A 17,132-nucleotide genomic window follows, 5' to 3' on the forward strand; every position below is an offset into this window, starting at 1 on the left:
AAGCAAAGGAAACGAAAGGAAAGAAAATTATCCATATGTTATCGGCAGCCGTATGTTTGTTATGAAATAGATAATGATTAAACTTCAGTATGTAATTGATGACACATCTGCCAACCACATATCAGCTCGACGAACGAAATACGCTATCGTTGGAAAAATAATAAATACCTTGCGCGGCTTACCCCTGAAGCGATTTAGGACGGATTCTCTTTTTTAATTATTATATATATTGGGGAGACGAGACCTACACTCCAAACGGCACCTGTAAGGCAGTTGCATTTTCAGTGAAAAGCTTCTCAAGGCATAAATATACTTTCATTTTCCAGCATATCCCGCAAAACCATTTTTCTGGACCATGGTCAGGTGAAGGCCCCGGATTGGGTTCGATAATAAGGCTCTGCTGAGAGGATGACAATTTTTGGGAGGGACGCAACAAATTAAATGGTGTTACACTGAAATTACAGCCCTTGGTCGGGAAAAATCCTGAGTCGCTCCGGTGCACGGAACCAGCTAATTTCGGAAGCGGAGTGTTTGCCAAACAACTGCCACGAGTCAATCCCACTTAGCCCAATTTTTTTCAAAATTTTTGATGTTGCATTCCGCTGGATTTGAACCCAGGGCCTTCGGACCATCACATTAAGACGGCCGCCGGTAATAAATAATAACTCTTTCGGCTGTTACAGATAAACAGTCGCCGAAGATCTTCCCATAAAGACTACCTCTGTTGTCGTTTAACTTCAACCCTATTCATGCCTACTTTTTACTCACACTTTTTTTCCCACCATTTTGCTTCTCCCAAGCATAAATTTACAACATTTTTTGGAAATATTGCCAATTAAATGTACAGAAATACTGTCTCTTTCTTCGTCGCTCAGCAAAAATAAAAAAACTACCACACCATAACCTTCATTTATGAATCCTTAAAATTTGCACAGACGTTAAGTGGACGCCATAGGGTGTTGGCACTTTGGAAGAGGATTGATGGCCCAGCTACATAGTACGCGTAAAATGAAATCAACATTGTTGTAGTGTAAATTATAAAACCGCCCACATTTAATTAAAAAATTGTTATTGTAGCTTGGTTAGCAGTTATGTTCGCAACTAAAATTAATTACATGCAATATGCGCTAACTAACAAAGCTTAACTGAGGAAAATGTGATTTTCGCAAAGTATGTTGTTGGATGTGCTCGTACATATACATATAAAGAAAGTTCACAACCTATAATAAGTATGTAGTTAAGTACTGTCGGTGCTGTTCTACGTACATATTTAAATGTGTTAATTTGAGTATTTAAGCACTTACCTGATCCACAGAGCCATAATGATGTCGTGAGAAAACACCACGTCTTGATATTAACTCAGTTGCTGAGGAACTGAAATGGAAGAGGTAACGAAAAAATGAAACTAATTTAAACAGATGGTGAGAAATATGATGTAGATCTATGTATAACGGTTAAACAGCTTGATAGCTTGCTGCTTTTATCCACATGAACAATTATACAAATAACACATTTTAACCTTGTACTTAAATGAGCTTCCGAAATTTTTATACCTTTCATGAACATGAAACGGTATATTAACTTTGGTCCGATGTTTGTAACGTTGAGAAATATAGACGATAGACTCACCATTAAGTATACCGAATTGATCAGGGCGACGAACTGAGTTGATATAGCCATGTCCGTCTGTCCGTCCGTCCGTCTGTCTGTTTGAACGCAAACTAGTCCCTCAAATTTTGAGATATCTCAATAAAATTTGGCACAAAGATGTATTTGTGTATTATATTAGACATTTGTCGGATCTGGTAGGATCGGACCACTATAACATATACCTCCCATACAACCGATCGTTCAGATAAGACGATTTTGGTCATTCCTGCCGCAATTTGGAAAGTATAAACGTGAAACTCGGGGATATATATTCTAATATATCATACAAGATATCCTGAAAAGATCACTTGGATCGGAGCTATATATAGTTATATCCCATACTACCGATCCTTCAGATAGAAATATTTTTGGCCATTTCTCCCTTAATTTAGAAAGTATAAACCTGAAACTCGGTAATATACACTTTAATATATCATAGAAAATTTTCAGAAAAAATAACTTTGATCGGAGCTATATATAGTATATATCCCATACAACAGATCGTTCAGATAGAAAGATTTTTAGCAATTTCTCCCTTAATTTCCAAATATAAAAACGCTAAATTTGGTAATATTTATTCCAATATATAATATAAGATATCCTGAAAAAATCACTTTGATTGGATCTATCTGTATATAGTATATACCTATTCCATACAACCGATCGTTCAGATATAAAGATTTTTGGTCATTTCTCCCTTATTTTCCAATATAAAAACGTGTAACTTGGTGATATTTATTCTAATATATCATAGAAGATTTATTATAAAAATGATTTCGATCGGACCTATATATAATATATATCCCATACAACCGATCGTTCAGATAAGGGAGTTTTTTGCCATTTTTTATTTTATATTTATCTTAAAAATCGTTTAGGTATGTACATCTGCTCACTATATATTTCTTATCTTATAAATCCGATTATTTGGAGATTACGAACGGGATAAGATTATTGTTCAGTCCCATTCATGAAAGGTATGAAGTCTTCGGCACAGCCGAAGACAGTGCCGTCCTTACTTGTTTTCTTTTGGCTTTTACCATCTACACGTTATTTTAGTTCAGTTTGTCATAGTCAAGCGCCGTAACGTATTTTGTTTATCTGCAATTAGGATGCCGCATTCGTTTTCTTCATTTGCTAGCAAGCAATGAGGATATGTGTTCCCTACACAACTTAAGCACACCAATCGGTACATCAGTTACCAAGTCGCCCTTATCGTTCCTGCAGGAATCTTTACCGGTCTTGAAACCTTCCGTGATCCGCAGGATTTTTGATAGTTTTTTTGGGCATCATCTATTAATCAGCAACTTAATCTTCTCGCGCTCACGCCGTCACAAAGCAGGTATGAGAGTCGAGTGGAGTCATCATCATCTGTATTTTTCGTGAGCAGCTTTTAGACGGCAAGCTTTCCCACTTTTTTTTCTGCACATAGGCGTGTACGTTTCGCGGCTACCATAAGGTAGTGGTCCTAGTCGATATGTGGATCTCGTAGAATGCGGACACTGGAAATATATCTGCGGTCCATGATGGCGTGATAGATTTGGGTTCGTGCTCTTCGATTAGAAGACAGCGAAGTAGCTTTATGTGTCTTTTTACTAGAACCTGGTACTGCAATGAAGTCAGGCAGCCTCAACCTGTTGGGAGGTGTTACATCGTGGAGGCAAGTATTTCATACTGTAGGACCAAAAAATCCTTACTTGTCCACGATGACGTCAAAGTCACGGTTTATTTTTTTTTTAATTTTATGGTTGGGCAGTCATGATATGTCTTTTCTAATTTCCTTTATAATGACCCTGACTCAGAGGTCTGTTTCACGGATGGATCGAAATTCGATGACAGAAGAACGGGAGCTAGCATCTATAGGCCGAACTTCAAGAAATCGATGCCAATGGGATGCTACCCCACCATATTTCGTGCATAAGTCCATGCAATAGAAGTCTGCGGTAGAGAATGTTTGCGGAGAGGCTCATCCTCGAAGAGTATCTACATTATGTCGGACAGCCAGGCGGTCCTGCGTGCCTTGCAATCTAACGCGGTTTCACCTAGTGGATGACTGCATTTGAATCTTTAATGGCCTGGGAGCCAAAAACAAGCTTTTTTTAGGATTGATTCCCGGACATCAGGGGCACGAACGTAATGAACAAGCAGATTACCTAGCAAAGCAGGGTGCTATAGCAGCATTCTAAAGTCCAGAGCCCTTTTGTTGACTCCCAAAAGCACACACCAGGTAAACCATAAGTAACTGGGGAAAGAAAAAAAACAATTCAGACGTAAGTGGTTTGACTGCCCACGGCAAAGACAGGCCAAACTGTTTATACTTCCGGCAACGAAAGTAAATCATAAGTCTAAGCAGGGAGGACCTAAGAACTCTCAATGGGTACTATACGGGACATTGTTGTCTACGATGTTAACTGAGTAAGTTAAATCTATCCGATACTTAAATTTGTCGTCTCTGTGAACTGAAGGATGAAACGCTGGTTCACATTTTCTGCGAATGCGTCGTTCTGGCAAGGCAGAGACTCTCCTATCTAGGTGGTGTGACTTTTAATTCCCATGCGACATGGAGTAGAAAGCCTGAAGAGGTACTTAGATACTTAAAAGCCTTCACATACAAATTAGGCTGAAAGGTCATGCATAATGGATCTGCACAAATGTCGCATTGCTTCCAGGGCTAATAATAATAATAATTTTCTGTAGAGAGACTCACTACTATTGTCGTCCGCACTGTCTATAGGGAATATAACCGAGAAATTAAAAAAAGCCGCCTTAATGTGGATCGCGTGAGGCGCTGGTTCCGATACTAACGACAGTTGAACGTTAGTACTTGGTGGCAAAGTTTCCTTCCCACCACAAAAAAAAAAAAACATAATAAACGTCGCAAGGCCCGATCGTTCTTCTGCTTTGCTCATGGCCGTTAAAAACTTTACCTCGGGGAATATCAAAAGGCAGTTGGGATCTAAATATAGTGTTTCATAGATAATTTTATACAGGTCTCCTCTTCTGTAATTGTCTTCGGCTCCCTAGTTGGAGGATCGCAGTTGCTCTGGTTTCACCTCAAATGCGAGTTGAGTTCACATTTGAGGAAGTTGACAATAAAGTATACTCAATGGAGCTATGCAATTTCTTATCTGCTGAAATTGTCAAATAAATCATTCTCTACGAAGTTACTTTACTTTTACTTTCGAAATTGACGATAAAACGTTCTCTTTGGAGTTATTCAGTCTCTTCAGCAAAAAAGTTGCCAATAAAGTTCCTTGTTGAAGGCCCTGTTGCCAAGTTATGAACGGGTTTATTACCTTTTCTAAGCTAAGCATGCATTTTTCAATTGATTCTTCAGTTGAAGAATTTGGAAATGTTGTCACATCGCTCAATTGTGCCAAAATGCCTGATTAATGAATGGTTGGCAAATCATATGCCTATCGTTTGTGGTAATTGAAAGACTGGGACAAGTGCTTACTCTTCTTCTTGAAATATTTGAAACTGCGAAATGCTGTGCTGAAGCTCACATTGGAACAAGTATAAATGTGATTATCAGCTCAGAATTTATGGTGTAGACACGAACGGTCAGTTTGGTTCGATGTGGCGAAAAGGATGGCATTGGTACCATTTCGAAAATCACTATCGTCAGACAGTATCGTAATATTTTGGAGGGTTTCGCCGAGATTTGAACCACATATAGATCTGCAATGACCCAAAAACTGATTTTTTCTCTTTGGACTTGTTCTTGCTTTATGCAAAGTAATAAATTATCTCTCCATATTAATTTGCTCGAAGCATATTTTTTAGTTTTTATACAATTATATTTAATCGTAGAGAAGATTTTTGTTGTACCATATGAAGAATTGTGCATAGTTGATTTATTTATATTTGCATGTTTATTTTTGTGTTCAATTTTACTTAATTTAATATTCTTGATTAAGTCGTTCACATTGACTTAAAGCCGATTAGCATTAGGAACATCTTTGCAATAGATATGTTATAATACCAACAGTGCCCGACATGAAAGCTCGGCTGGTATGTTGTGATAATTCAGGTGCCCCAAAAAATGTACGACGATTAGTGTAATTTAGAATGAATGATCCTTTACTAATATTTCACAGTTCATTGCTAGCTCATCTCTCTACCCATTGCCTTCGACACCTACATGACCTCGAATCTTGATATTTAAAAGGGAAAATTTACACAAAGCCCCAAAAAACAAACACTGGAATACACGGTATGCAACTTATATAGCGATTTAATTGAACATCGGCGAGATTGCGAAACTTACGAGTATTTTGAGATTCGAAAATCTCGCGGGAAGCGGAGTTCTTGATTTATCGATGAATAATTAGAACATTATGAGCAAAATTATCTAAACATCTTTTGAGTGAAGTATAATTAGAAGGGCAATATAATAAACAAAAGAACCACAAGTAAAAAAACAAGAGTACATTAATAATGAGAATAAAGGGCTTAATTGAATGTCGAGAAGCTTGTGCGATTCACAAATATTTCGAGAAATGGGAATCTCACGAGAAAACGAGCTCCCGAGTTATGGGGTGTCGAAGTTTTTCTTTTGTGTTCAAGAAGAAATTAGTAGCTCTAAAATAAAGAAAAGTCTACACCCTCTTAGTCTTGTGTTATACAAAATGTATAAATGGGAATCAAAACAAAAAAATGTCATATGCACCACATTTTGAACTTTCCATAACTTTTCGAACAAATCGATTTCCTTTCATTTTACACAGAGTTTCCAAACTTGAATGTTTGTTTTTTGTGTTGTCGTTTCGAAGAACTTATAATTGAATGGAGAACACTGTATATACAAACAAATACTACAAAGCAAGTGAAAGTCTTTTGGAGCTGAACTCAATATACCCCATTGTAGGTTAACATTAAAGGAACTATAGTTTTATATACGAGACTAAGCAACAGCATCAGCTTCACAAGGCTTAGAAAGGATCTCTCCAAGCCATTTGAAACCAAAAGAGGCTTCAGAAAAGACAAGTTGTTTTCACATGATTTCTTTAATCCAATGCTGCAGAAAATAGTTTTAGAGGCAAAACTAATCCCTAGTGGGACAATCTGTTATAAGAGCGTACAATTACTGGGGCATGTTGATGATGTTTGTATTATTGGCATTAAGAAATATGCCTTCTCTAGATTAGATAAAGAAGCACAAAGAGTAAGTATTGCAGTAAATGAGGACAAGACGGACAAGACGCACCCAGCGGATTAGGGGATTAGAATATACCCGCGGTAGGTATGCCTGTCGTAAGAGGCGACTAAAATACCAAATAAATTCAAGGGGTTATGTAGCGAAATATATAGCTTCTCCAAACTCAATTGTCAACCTCGCGTTTCCGTGGCGAATCCTGTTTCATTCACAGCTGAGGCTCCAGCGACCCTGAACTCCTCATGGGTCTAAGGGATGGGAGGGAGGGATGGCCTAGAAGGTCGCATGTGGTCATAACAATTCGTTCCCGAGATGGTCGGGTTTGGTACCGGAACGTACCGGATCTGCATCCGGCAAAGGACCATGAACATCGATACAACTCCCCAAGGCCTTCGAAGAGTGTCCTTATCGCTACAACAACAACAACAATAACGGATACAAATTTAAGACAATTAAGGACTCCGTCTATCTAGGAGTCAGGTTTTTCAGAAAAAACAATGCCAGCCTTGAAATAAAACGGTGAATAGCTCTTGCCAACAAGTACTACTTTGTACTGAGTAGGAAATTGAAAAGTGAAACCCTCTCTCGACGAACAGTAATAACGCTTTTAAAATTGCGCATAATACCTGTTCTGATGTATGGCTCGGAATCATGGACGATGCCGAGAGAAGTATAGATGTTAGAGAGAAAAGTTCGCAGAGAGATTTGTGGTCTTGTTCCCGATTTCGCCGGCGAATATAGAAGAAGGTATAATGATCAGTCGACATGAAAGAGCTCGGCCTAAAATCTCTTCGGCGGTTATCCTGCCTTACATATTATTTTATAATGATGAGCAGTATAAGGCTTACACAGATATGGAGATTGTGCAGCGAATAAACACTCAAAGGCTTCGCTGGAAAGGTCATATTATGCGGATGAACGAGGACGCTCTGCCCAACAAAGTGTTTCATTTGACACCGCAGTTTAGACATAGAGGAAGGTGGAGATGCAGATGGAGGGAGACTAGACCTCACTTTGTGCTCCCAGTGGTCATAAAAAGTACAACTGGTTATAAAAATATTCAGAAAAATCAGAATCATACATATCAAGTTTTAACCAATGTGCTTCACCTAAAAATTGGCAGCAATGCAGAAAAATGAAAATAAGTGCACAAATGACCACAAAATTGCAGCCATTGCCAAAGATTGCAAGCAAAAACGCTCTGCGACACACTAAAAAGGACACAAACTATGAACGACATACAATTTATTCAAAATGCTTATTTTCAGTAGTAAGGTAATGAATATATCATCCATTCAGTACAATATGGTACTATCTCGAAAATCTTAAATTTTGAATTTAGGAGTACTTGCAAATATTTATGCAAAAAATAAGATTTAAATGCACACACACATACTTACAATACTATTGCACATTTCATTTTCGCCATGCTTAAAGTATCCTGTTTGTGAAAACGAAATGAAAATGAAAGGCAACGGTCTCAGAAAATACATAAAGAAAACGACAATGGCCGCCTTGTGAAATTGTAACAATGCGACCTTACTGTTACTTTTATAGTAGCGTTTGCTTTTTAAATTGTTGCCTTAACAACAATTGGAGTATGCCCTTCACTTTTCGTGTCTCTTTTTATAACTTTCATGAACACGAAATGCTATATTAACTTTGGTCCGATGTTTGTAACGTTGAGAAATATAGAAGATAGACTCACCAAAAAGTATACCGAATTGATCAGGGCGACGAACTGAGTTGATACAGCTATGTCCGTCTGTCCGTCCGTCTGTCTGTTTGAACGCAAACTAGTCCCTCAAATTTTGAGATATCTCAATGAAATTTGGCACAAGGATGTATTTTTGTATTATATTAGACATTTGTCGGATACGGTAGGATCGGACCACTAAAACGTATATCTCCCATACAACCAATCGTTCAGATAAGACGATTTTGGTCATTCCTGCCGCAATTTAGAAAGTATAAACGTGAAACTCGGTGATATATATTTTAATATATCATGGAAGATTTTCTGCAAAAATCACTTTGATCGGAGCTATATCTAGTATATATCCCATACAACCGATCGTTCAGATAGAAAGATTTTTAGCAATTTCTCCCTTAATTTCCGATATAAAAACATTAAACTTGGTGATATTTATTATAATATATCAAAGAAGATTTCATGAAAAAATCACTTCGATCGGAGCTATATATAATATATATCCCATACAACCGATCGTTCAGATAGAACATTTTTTGGCCATTTCTCCCTTAGTTTCCAAAATAAAAACGTGAAACATGGTGATATATATTCTTATATATCATAGAAGATTTCCTGTAAAAATTATTTGGATCGGAGCTATATATAATATATATCCCATACAACCGATCGTTCAGATAAAGGGGTTTTTTGCCATTTTTTATTTTATATTTATCTTAAAATCGTTTAGGTATCTACATCTGTTCACTATATAATTCTTATCTTATACATCCTATTATTTGGAGATTACGAACGGGATAAGATTATTGTTCAGCCCAATTCATGAAAGGTGTGAAGTCTTCTGCACAGCGGAAGACAGTCCCGCCCTTACTTGTTTTTTTTTTGTAAATCCAACTTGTAAAACTTATTTGTGAAGTGCTCATCAGAAGTGTAACGCAAGTGTGAGTAAATGAGCTCCATAATATACGAACCAGCAGCAAAACCTTCTCGTTATATGATAGCTGCCTACAAGTTTATCCTACCCCTCTACTATTTAGGGTTCTCAATTACTTATGAGAATGATGCAAAACAAGAAACACAGGTGTAGTCTGTAGTACAATAACAAAAATTTGACAGCCCTCTTAGTCTGGTCACGCGATTTTAAGTAGTAAGGAGGGAAACTGGTAGTATTTTGCTACTTTTTTCAAGCGTGAGGAAATATTCAACTCAATACACAGCCAAAATGAAAAAGGAACATGATGGAAGAGAAAAAACACCAAAGAAAGAGGGAAAAGTGGATGCGGGAAGTCGGAAAAGTAAAGTAAACCAAAGGAAGAAGGTGGAAAGTAAAAATAAGAAGAAAGGTTAAGGTTTGAGAAAACAGGGAGATAAAGATAAGAATTGAGATAAGGTTAGGAGTATTATTGAGATTTAAATTTGACTAAGATAAGAGGGAAAGCTGGACGAGCAAGTGAAAAAAGCGTGAAGTTTGGGAGCAAATTGAAGGAATAGGGAAATTGAGTGGGTCTATATAGAAAAGAAAGGGTAGTGAAGGAGGAGAAAGGAGATGGTCAGGTGGAAAGACGTATGTCCCGTTTGATCATAAGGTGGTAAGTATTTAATGTTGTTTTATAGGTTGAGTTAGGCAGAACTGAGCAAAACAAGTATCTTATAAGCCAAAGACTCCTGTGTAGCCATTAGGTAAATTTAATAGCTCTGGGCCTATAAAGTGTCTTGCGATCCGTAATCGAAATCAGTTTTTTATGTCCAAATAGCTCCAGAATGGTAAATTGGATTAGTGAAATATTTGAACTGGCGAAAATAGGCACACATTAAATCCTCCAACTTAGTAATCATTTTAAAAGGTTTATTGAAGAGAATACTTACATTAAGTAAAAAAGGTACTAAAACCTAGAAAATAATTAGGTAGGTCTTAGGTACTAGTCATCACACTCCCAATCAATCAAATAAATAAAAGCGTGGGTCCCGTAAAATTTCTACTGATAGTCAACCACTCATGTCTTTACAAACGACATGTATGTATAAGTAGGACCAACTGAACCTAAATCAGGTTATGATACACCTCACCTTTTTAGAAATTTCATGCGCCCAATGCTTTTATTTAATTTTCTTATCAACGCCCTAGATTGATGAGGAGTGTGCTGACTAGTAACGTGGACCTACCTAATTATTTTTTAGGTTTTAATATCATTATTACTTAATGTAAGTATTATTTTCAATAAAACCGTTTAAATTAAACATTTTTTTAAAATTATTTTATTTTATTTTCATTTTTTTAGTCTTTATTTAATTGCCTATTATTTCTCATTCTATTTAGTTCATTTAGTGATTCATTAATACAGGGACTCTTTCCTGACAATTTGTTACAATCTAAATCCTCAATACAAAATCCTTTCAAAGGCTTAACTCGACTCATTGCCACGTATGCTTGTCCCACCTCGAACTCCAAAGTATTTAAATGTCACTTCTATCGGACTGTATGTAATATTTGTTCCAGATATGAGCAAAATTGGACAAAAAATACGATTTGTTTAATATATCGATCGATGCGCCACCAAGCGGAGCTTTTTCTTCTTGTTATTGCATTGTTCTTAACTATATTACAAGTTTCACTTTTGTAGCTTATGGAGAAGTTACTTAAATTTCAATTATAAAATTCGCAAACAACGCTCTCTACTCAGAGTCAAGCTAAATAAAACCGTTTAAAAATAGTTAACTGTTTCACTTGATTGAAATTTATTTTATATACGTGATCGTATAACATGATACGAGCCGTGATTTTTTTAAGCATTGCTGCTGTGAAACATTTGCATTTTTAAACTTGATCAACAGAGGTAAATGTTGAGTCTTGGGACAGTTGGGACGGAATTGAGATAATCGGCCCGAACACCCGTACAAGTTCTGCTAACTCCCAACTGAAAAGATTAGCGCAAAAGATGGGTTTGATGGTAAATGAAGACAAAACGACGTGTACCTGCTGTCATCAAGCAAAGAGTAAGTGAAATTGCGCCTTGCCAACAACGTCACTGTCGTCAGCTATAACTTCACAATAGTACAAGAGTTCGTTTATTTTGGAACCAGCATTAACACAAACAACATCAGCTTTGCAAATGAGCGCAGAATCAGTCTCTCGCAAACAAAAATCTATCTTTACAAGTCACTTATCGTACACATCCCCCTATATGATGCAGAAGAATGGATCATACAACATCACGTGAGGCGCCTATGGCAGTGTTCGAGAGCAAAGTTATTCGAAAGAAGAAGATTTAGTGATAAGCTTTACGCAGACGAAACATAGTCCAGCGAACTGTTTTTATCGGGTGACTCCACTCCGCTGAAAGGACCAGGTGGAAAACGATTTAATCGTTAAACGGTTAGGCGCCAATTAAGTAAGTAAGAACCATAGAGATCCACAGGTACCCAGTATGTTACTGGTTTGCCCATTAAAAAATTGAAGAACATTATTGAGATCAGCACTATTGAATCGATTTCATACTTGAAAGCCAATTGAAGTTTGTGGTGATGTAAAAAGTTGTAAAAGTTTTTGTGGCGAAGTTTAATGCTTGGCTTGGTTAAATAAAAAAAAAAAGTTACTAAAATTAAATTTCAAATATATTTTGAATACGTGTTGGTACTGGGAATGCCAATACGGATTATATGAACGCATTTCAATTAGTTAACCAACGCCTGATTAAAACAGAGTAAGACTTCTTTTTATTCCGTATTTTGCTTAGAATGGCAGCTACTCTTAATTCGATTTCAGCATATTTAATAAAATAAGAAATACACAAATTTTAAATACTACCTTTGAATGTGTGTTACTGAAATTGCTTTTAGTAAGTGCTCCACCGTGAAAGTCCCAAAGTCAGACGACTTTTCAAATATTAATATCTGCGCGCCATCTAGGGATAGTTTTTTGCCCCTACTCTATTGTCACCGGGTCTTGAGCTATTTACTAGGGCCACAAAATCGAGGACAGGGGTATGAGACCTTAGGGTAAGATATTTTCACCTCTTCTGTGGACGCTGGTTATCAACCAACTGCTCAGGAGGTTCGATAGGGGGGCAGGAAAACTTATGGGGTACGAAAATGATGTTACAGTCGCATATGTGGAAAGAAAATTCTTTCAATTAACTCTTTGATAGATGGGGCTGTTTGGGATAATCATACCTGGGTATCTAATTTTGGGAATGAGCGCCAACGCGGAAAAAACGGATATAGTCTTGTTTACTAGGAGACAGTCTAGGCCTAAGCAAGGAGGTGTGGCCCTGCAGAAGAAGTCTAGCATAAAACAGCTAGAAATCACTCTATACAGTAAGTTGTTGTGCAAGCTCAAGGTCGAGAAAATAGTGAAGAAGATCTCGATGTCCTCGCTGTTTCTACCTCAATGGATATTAACAACGGTTGTAAAGCCCATTCTATACCATGGAACTCTTGTTTGGTGGACGGCTGCTAAAAACAGAATGCTCTCCAAAAAATTAGAGCAATTCCAAAACAGTTTAAAGTTTTTAAAAGGCAATGAAATTTGGTATAAAATGTGCTTACAACACTTTTTGTGGGGCCCTGCAAATTCAAAGATAACGATCAATCATTACTGCGATATAAAATGGAGTTTATTTTAATCAACAATTTTTATTTAAAACAAAAAAGTATTCAACCATTTGGTCGATGAAGGAATTCCTAAAAATGTTATTTGTAAGTGAACGATGTGAAACTGGTTTTATAATAATTGTTTTCGGTATAGTACTTTATGTTTTATGAGCATATTACCGTTGATTACATTGGTTGTAAACATAAAAACTATAAAATTGGTCCTTGTTTTTTGGATATTTGTCCCTCTTTTCAATAAATTTTGGTCCCATATGAAAACATGGCGTGGCAATCGTTTTTTTATACTAAACTAGCTGGACCCGTGCGCATCTTGCGCAAAAAATATAAAATTTTCTTATCAAATATCAACAGAAATCAGCTGTTCTATCAATCGATTAAAACTTACAGCTTGCGCTGCAATCTGAAGTATGGTAACAACTGCCGGTAATGCAGTGCAAATATTCACAATACTCACACAGTACAAATAGATTTCCTTGCGTGCTCACAATCGTTTAATTTTAACGAATTATTTTAATAAAATATAGCTAAACAAAAGCAATACGACCAAAATTGTTCAAAGCTCGCTAATAGCCCGAACCTCCATCTTTACAACCAAAACTTTATTTATAGATTTGGATTCCAAATAAGAGCGAAACAGAGACCCGCACATAAACATAGCAGTTAGAAATAATATATACGAGCCGGACCCGTGCGCATCTTGCGCAACCGATATAAGTCAATTACCAAATATCAACATAAATCAGTTGTTCTATCAATCAATTAAAACCTTACAGTTTGCACTGCCATCTGGCGTACGGTATCAACTGCCGGTAATGCAGTGCAAATATTCACAATAATGCCATAATACAAATAGATTTCTTTGTGTGCTCACAATCGTTTATTTTTAACAAATTATTTTAATAAAATATAGCTAAAGAAAAGCAGTACGACCGAAATTGCCCAAAGCTCGCAAATAGCCCGAATTTCCATCTTTACAACTAAAACTTTGTTTATAGATTTGAATTCCAAAATAAGGACGAAAGAGGGACACGTACATAAGAACAGCAATTATAAATATTATATACGAGCAGGATCTGTGCGCATGGAGGGGGGGGGGGGGGGGGGGTCATCTGGGCGCTACTCACAGAGGGCGCCAAATGGTCCGCAAAGCAGAACTTTCTGGATATTTTGTATTTTTATTTTAACTGATTTCTGGAAAATATTGATTTCTGGTAATAATTTTCTATACTAAAAATGCGACTTGCGACAGATTGTGGAATAAAAAAAGCATATATGTTTCTTGGGAATGATTAAAAAATGCTTCAACAGAAACTCCCAAACGTGAATCTGAAACACGATGGAGCGTTAGAATACAAGCGGTTAGCTTTGTCGTCGATGGCTAGAGAATATAGTAGAACACTTACAACAATTTGCAGAGGACACTAACACCACAAGTGACACCAGAAGCGAAGCTACAGTCATGTTGCAAAATATACTAAATTTTAGTTTCATAACATTAGTTCATTTCTGGTATGAAATCTTAAGGAGGATTGATGGTGTGCAGCTCCGATTACAAGATCCGGGTTTGAATTTTAGAGAAGCGAATCATGATCTTATATCATTAGCAACTGAACTATCTGAAATTCGAAACACTCTTTGTGAAGAAGCAATAGAAAAAGCGAAGTCTCTTCGTAAAAAATCTGATATTGATATAGTAAAACGTGTAAGACGGCATCGCAAAATGCCCGGAGAATCGACTAGAGATGTTGGCCTTTACGCATGATGTAAAATTTCTCGCGTTATGAAATGTGTTCCCGATCGTCACCAACAAGAAATACGTACAAGATTTACACGACTAAATGACCTTAATTATACTCAGCTGAGCAGAGCTCACAGAGTATATTAACTTTGTTTGCATGACGGTAACCCATAACAGTATAAACTAAAAAAGAAATTCATTTAGCCATGTCTGTCCGTCCGTCCGTAAACACGATAACTTGAGTAAATTTTGAGGTATTTTGTTGAAATTTGGTATGTAGGTTCCTGGGCGCTCATCTCAGATCGCTATTTAAAATGAACGAAATCGAACTACAACCACGCCCACTTGATATCGGAAATTTCGAAAACCCGAAAAAGTACGATAATTCATTACCAAAGACGGATAAAGTAATGAAACTTGGTAGGTGCATTGATATTATGGCGCAAAAGAGAAAATTAGTAAAATGTTGGACAATGGGCGTGGCACCGTCCACTTCTAAAAGAAGGTAATTTAAAAGTTTTGCAAGTTGTAATTTCGCAGTCGTTGAAGATATCATGATAAAATTTGGCAGGCACGTTACTCCTATTACTATATGTGTGCTAAATAAAAAATTGCAAAATCGGATGACGAACACGCTCACTTTAAAAAAAAAAATTTTTTTAAAGTCAAATTTTAACAAAAAATTTAATATCTTTACAGTATATAAGTAAATTATGTCAACATTCAACTCCAGTAATGATATGGTGCAACAAAATACAAAAATAAAAGAAAATTTCAAAATGGGCGTGGCTCCGCCCTTTTTCATTTAATTCGTCTAGCATACTTTTAAGGCCAAAAGTCGAACAACAATTTACCAATCCTTGTGAAATTTGGTAGGTGCATAGACTCTATGACGATAACTGTTTTCTGTGAAAATGGGCGAAATCGGTTGTAGCCACGACCAGTTTTTATACACAGCCGGCCGACTGTCCTTCCGCTCGGCCGTTAACACGATAACTTGAGCAAAAATCGATATATCTTCACTAAACTTAGTTCACGTACTTATCCGAACTCACTTTATCTTGGTGTAGAAAATGGCCGAAATCCGACTTTTACCACGCCCACTTTTTCGATATCGAAAATTACGAAAAATGAAAAAAATGCCATAATTCTGTACCAAATATGAAAAAAGGGATGAAACATGGTAATTGGATTCGTTTATTGACGCAAAATATAACTTTAGAAAAAACTTTGTAAAATGGGTGTGACACCTACCATATTAAGTAGAAGAAAATAAAAAAGTTCCGCAGGGCGAAATCAAAAGCCCTTGGAATCTTGGCAGGAATACTGTTCGTGGTATGACATATATAAATAAATTAGCGTTATCCGACAGATGATGTGCTGGGTCACCCTGGTCCACATTATGGTCGATATCTCGAAAACGCCTTCATATATATAACTAAAGGCCACTTACTTTTAAAACCCTCATTAGTACCTTTATTTTGATACCCATATCGTACAACACACATTCCAGAGTCACCCCTGGTCCACCTTTATGGCGATATCCTGAAATTACGTCCACCTATAGAACTATGGCGTATTCCCTTTTAAAATACTCTTTAATACCTTCCATTTGAAATCATGTCACACAAACACATTCCAGGGTTACCCTAGGTTCATTTTGCTAAATGGTATTTTCCCTTATTTTGTCTCCAAAGCTCTCAGCTGTGTATGTAATGTTCGTTACACCTGAACTTAACCCTCCTTACTTGTTTTAAATTTGGACTTCTCTTAGACGTTGGAAATTTGTCAAAGAAAGATAATAACGACTAAGAAAGAAATTGTAAGAATTTTGGTGAATTTTATAATACAGGTGGAACAGAATTTTTATCAAAATATGTGACTGCAATTATTACTTCGCTATAGAAAAGATATTGATATAAAAAATTATTTTACCCCGGGCGCAAGAAAACTTCACTACGCCATTTACCTCCCTAATAAACTATCTTACTATTGCAAATAAATATAAATAGATATTTAATATTTATCTAAACTTGAATGCGATAACAATGTTGACTTTGCGCAAAAACATATGCAATGAATAAACCTGAATCATTCCAAACATTTTTACAACTAATCTTCCCACATGAAGAGCGTGACAAATTCAATGAGAAAAATTCTTACCCAAAAAAAATCGTGTAATCTATTTATTTATTTTATCTGCAGATCAATAAAATTTTAAAGACTAATTGGGTAATAGTCTAGTTGAGGGGTCGACTGCTAAT

At 36.5% G+C, this 17,132-nt stretch overlaps 1 protein-coding gene across 3 annotated transcripts in view; it reads right to left on the bottom strand.

Moving 5' to 3' along the window:
• Window positions 1-17,132, bottom strand: part of LOC137251064 (GTPase-activating Rap/Ran-GAP domain-like protein 3) — a 346,592-nt gene that overhangs the window by 150,581 nt on the left and 178,879 nt on the right. For all 3 annotated transcript variants that reach the window (XM_067785004.1, XM_067785002.1, XM_067785003.1), the window contains one exon: window positions 1,305-1,374. In XM_067785004.1, the coding sequence (XP_067641105.1) occupies window positions 1,305-1,374 (70 nt within the window). The remainder of the gene's footprint in view (window positions 1-1,304; window positions 1,375-17,132) is intronic.

This window comes from Eurosta solidaginis, chromosome 4 (genome assembly GCF_040869045.1).
Source record: "Eurosta solidaginis isolate ZX-2024a chromosome 4, ASM4086904v1, whole genome shotgun sequence".
Taxonomy (NCBI): domain Eukaryota; kingdom Metazoa; phylum Arthropoda; class Insecta; order Diptera; family Tephritidae; genus Eurosta; species Eurosta solidaginis.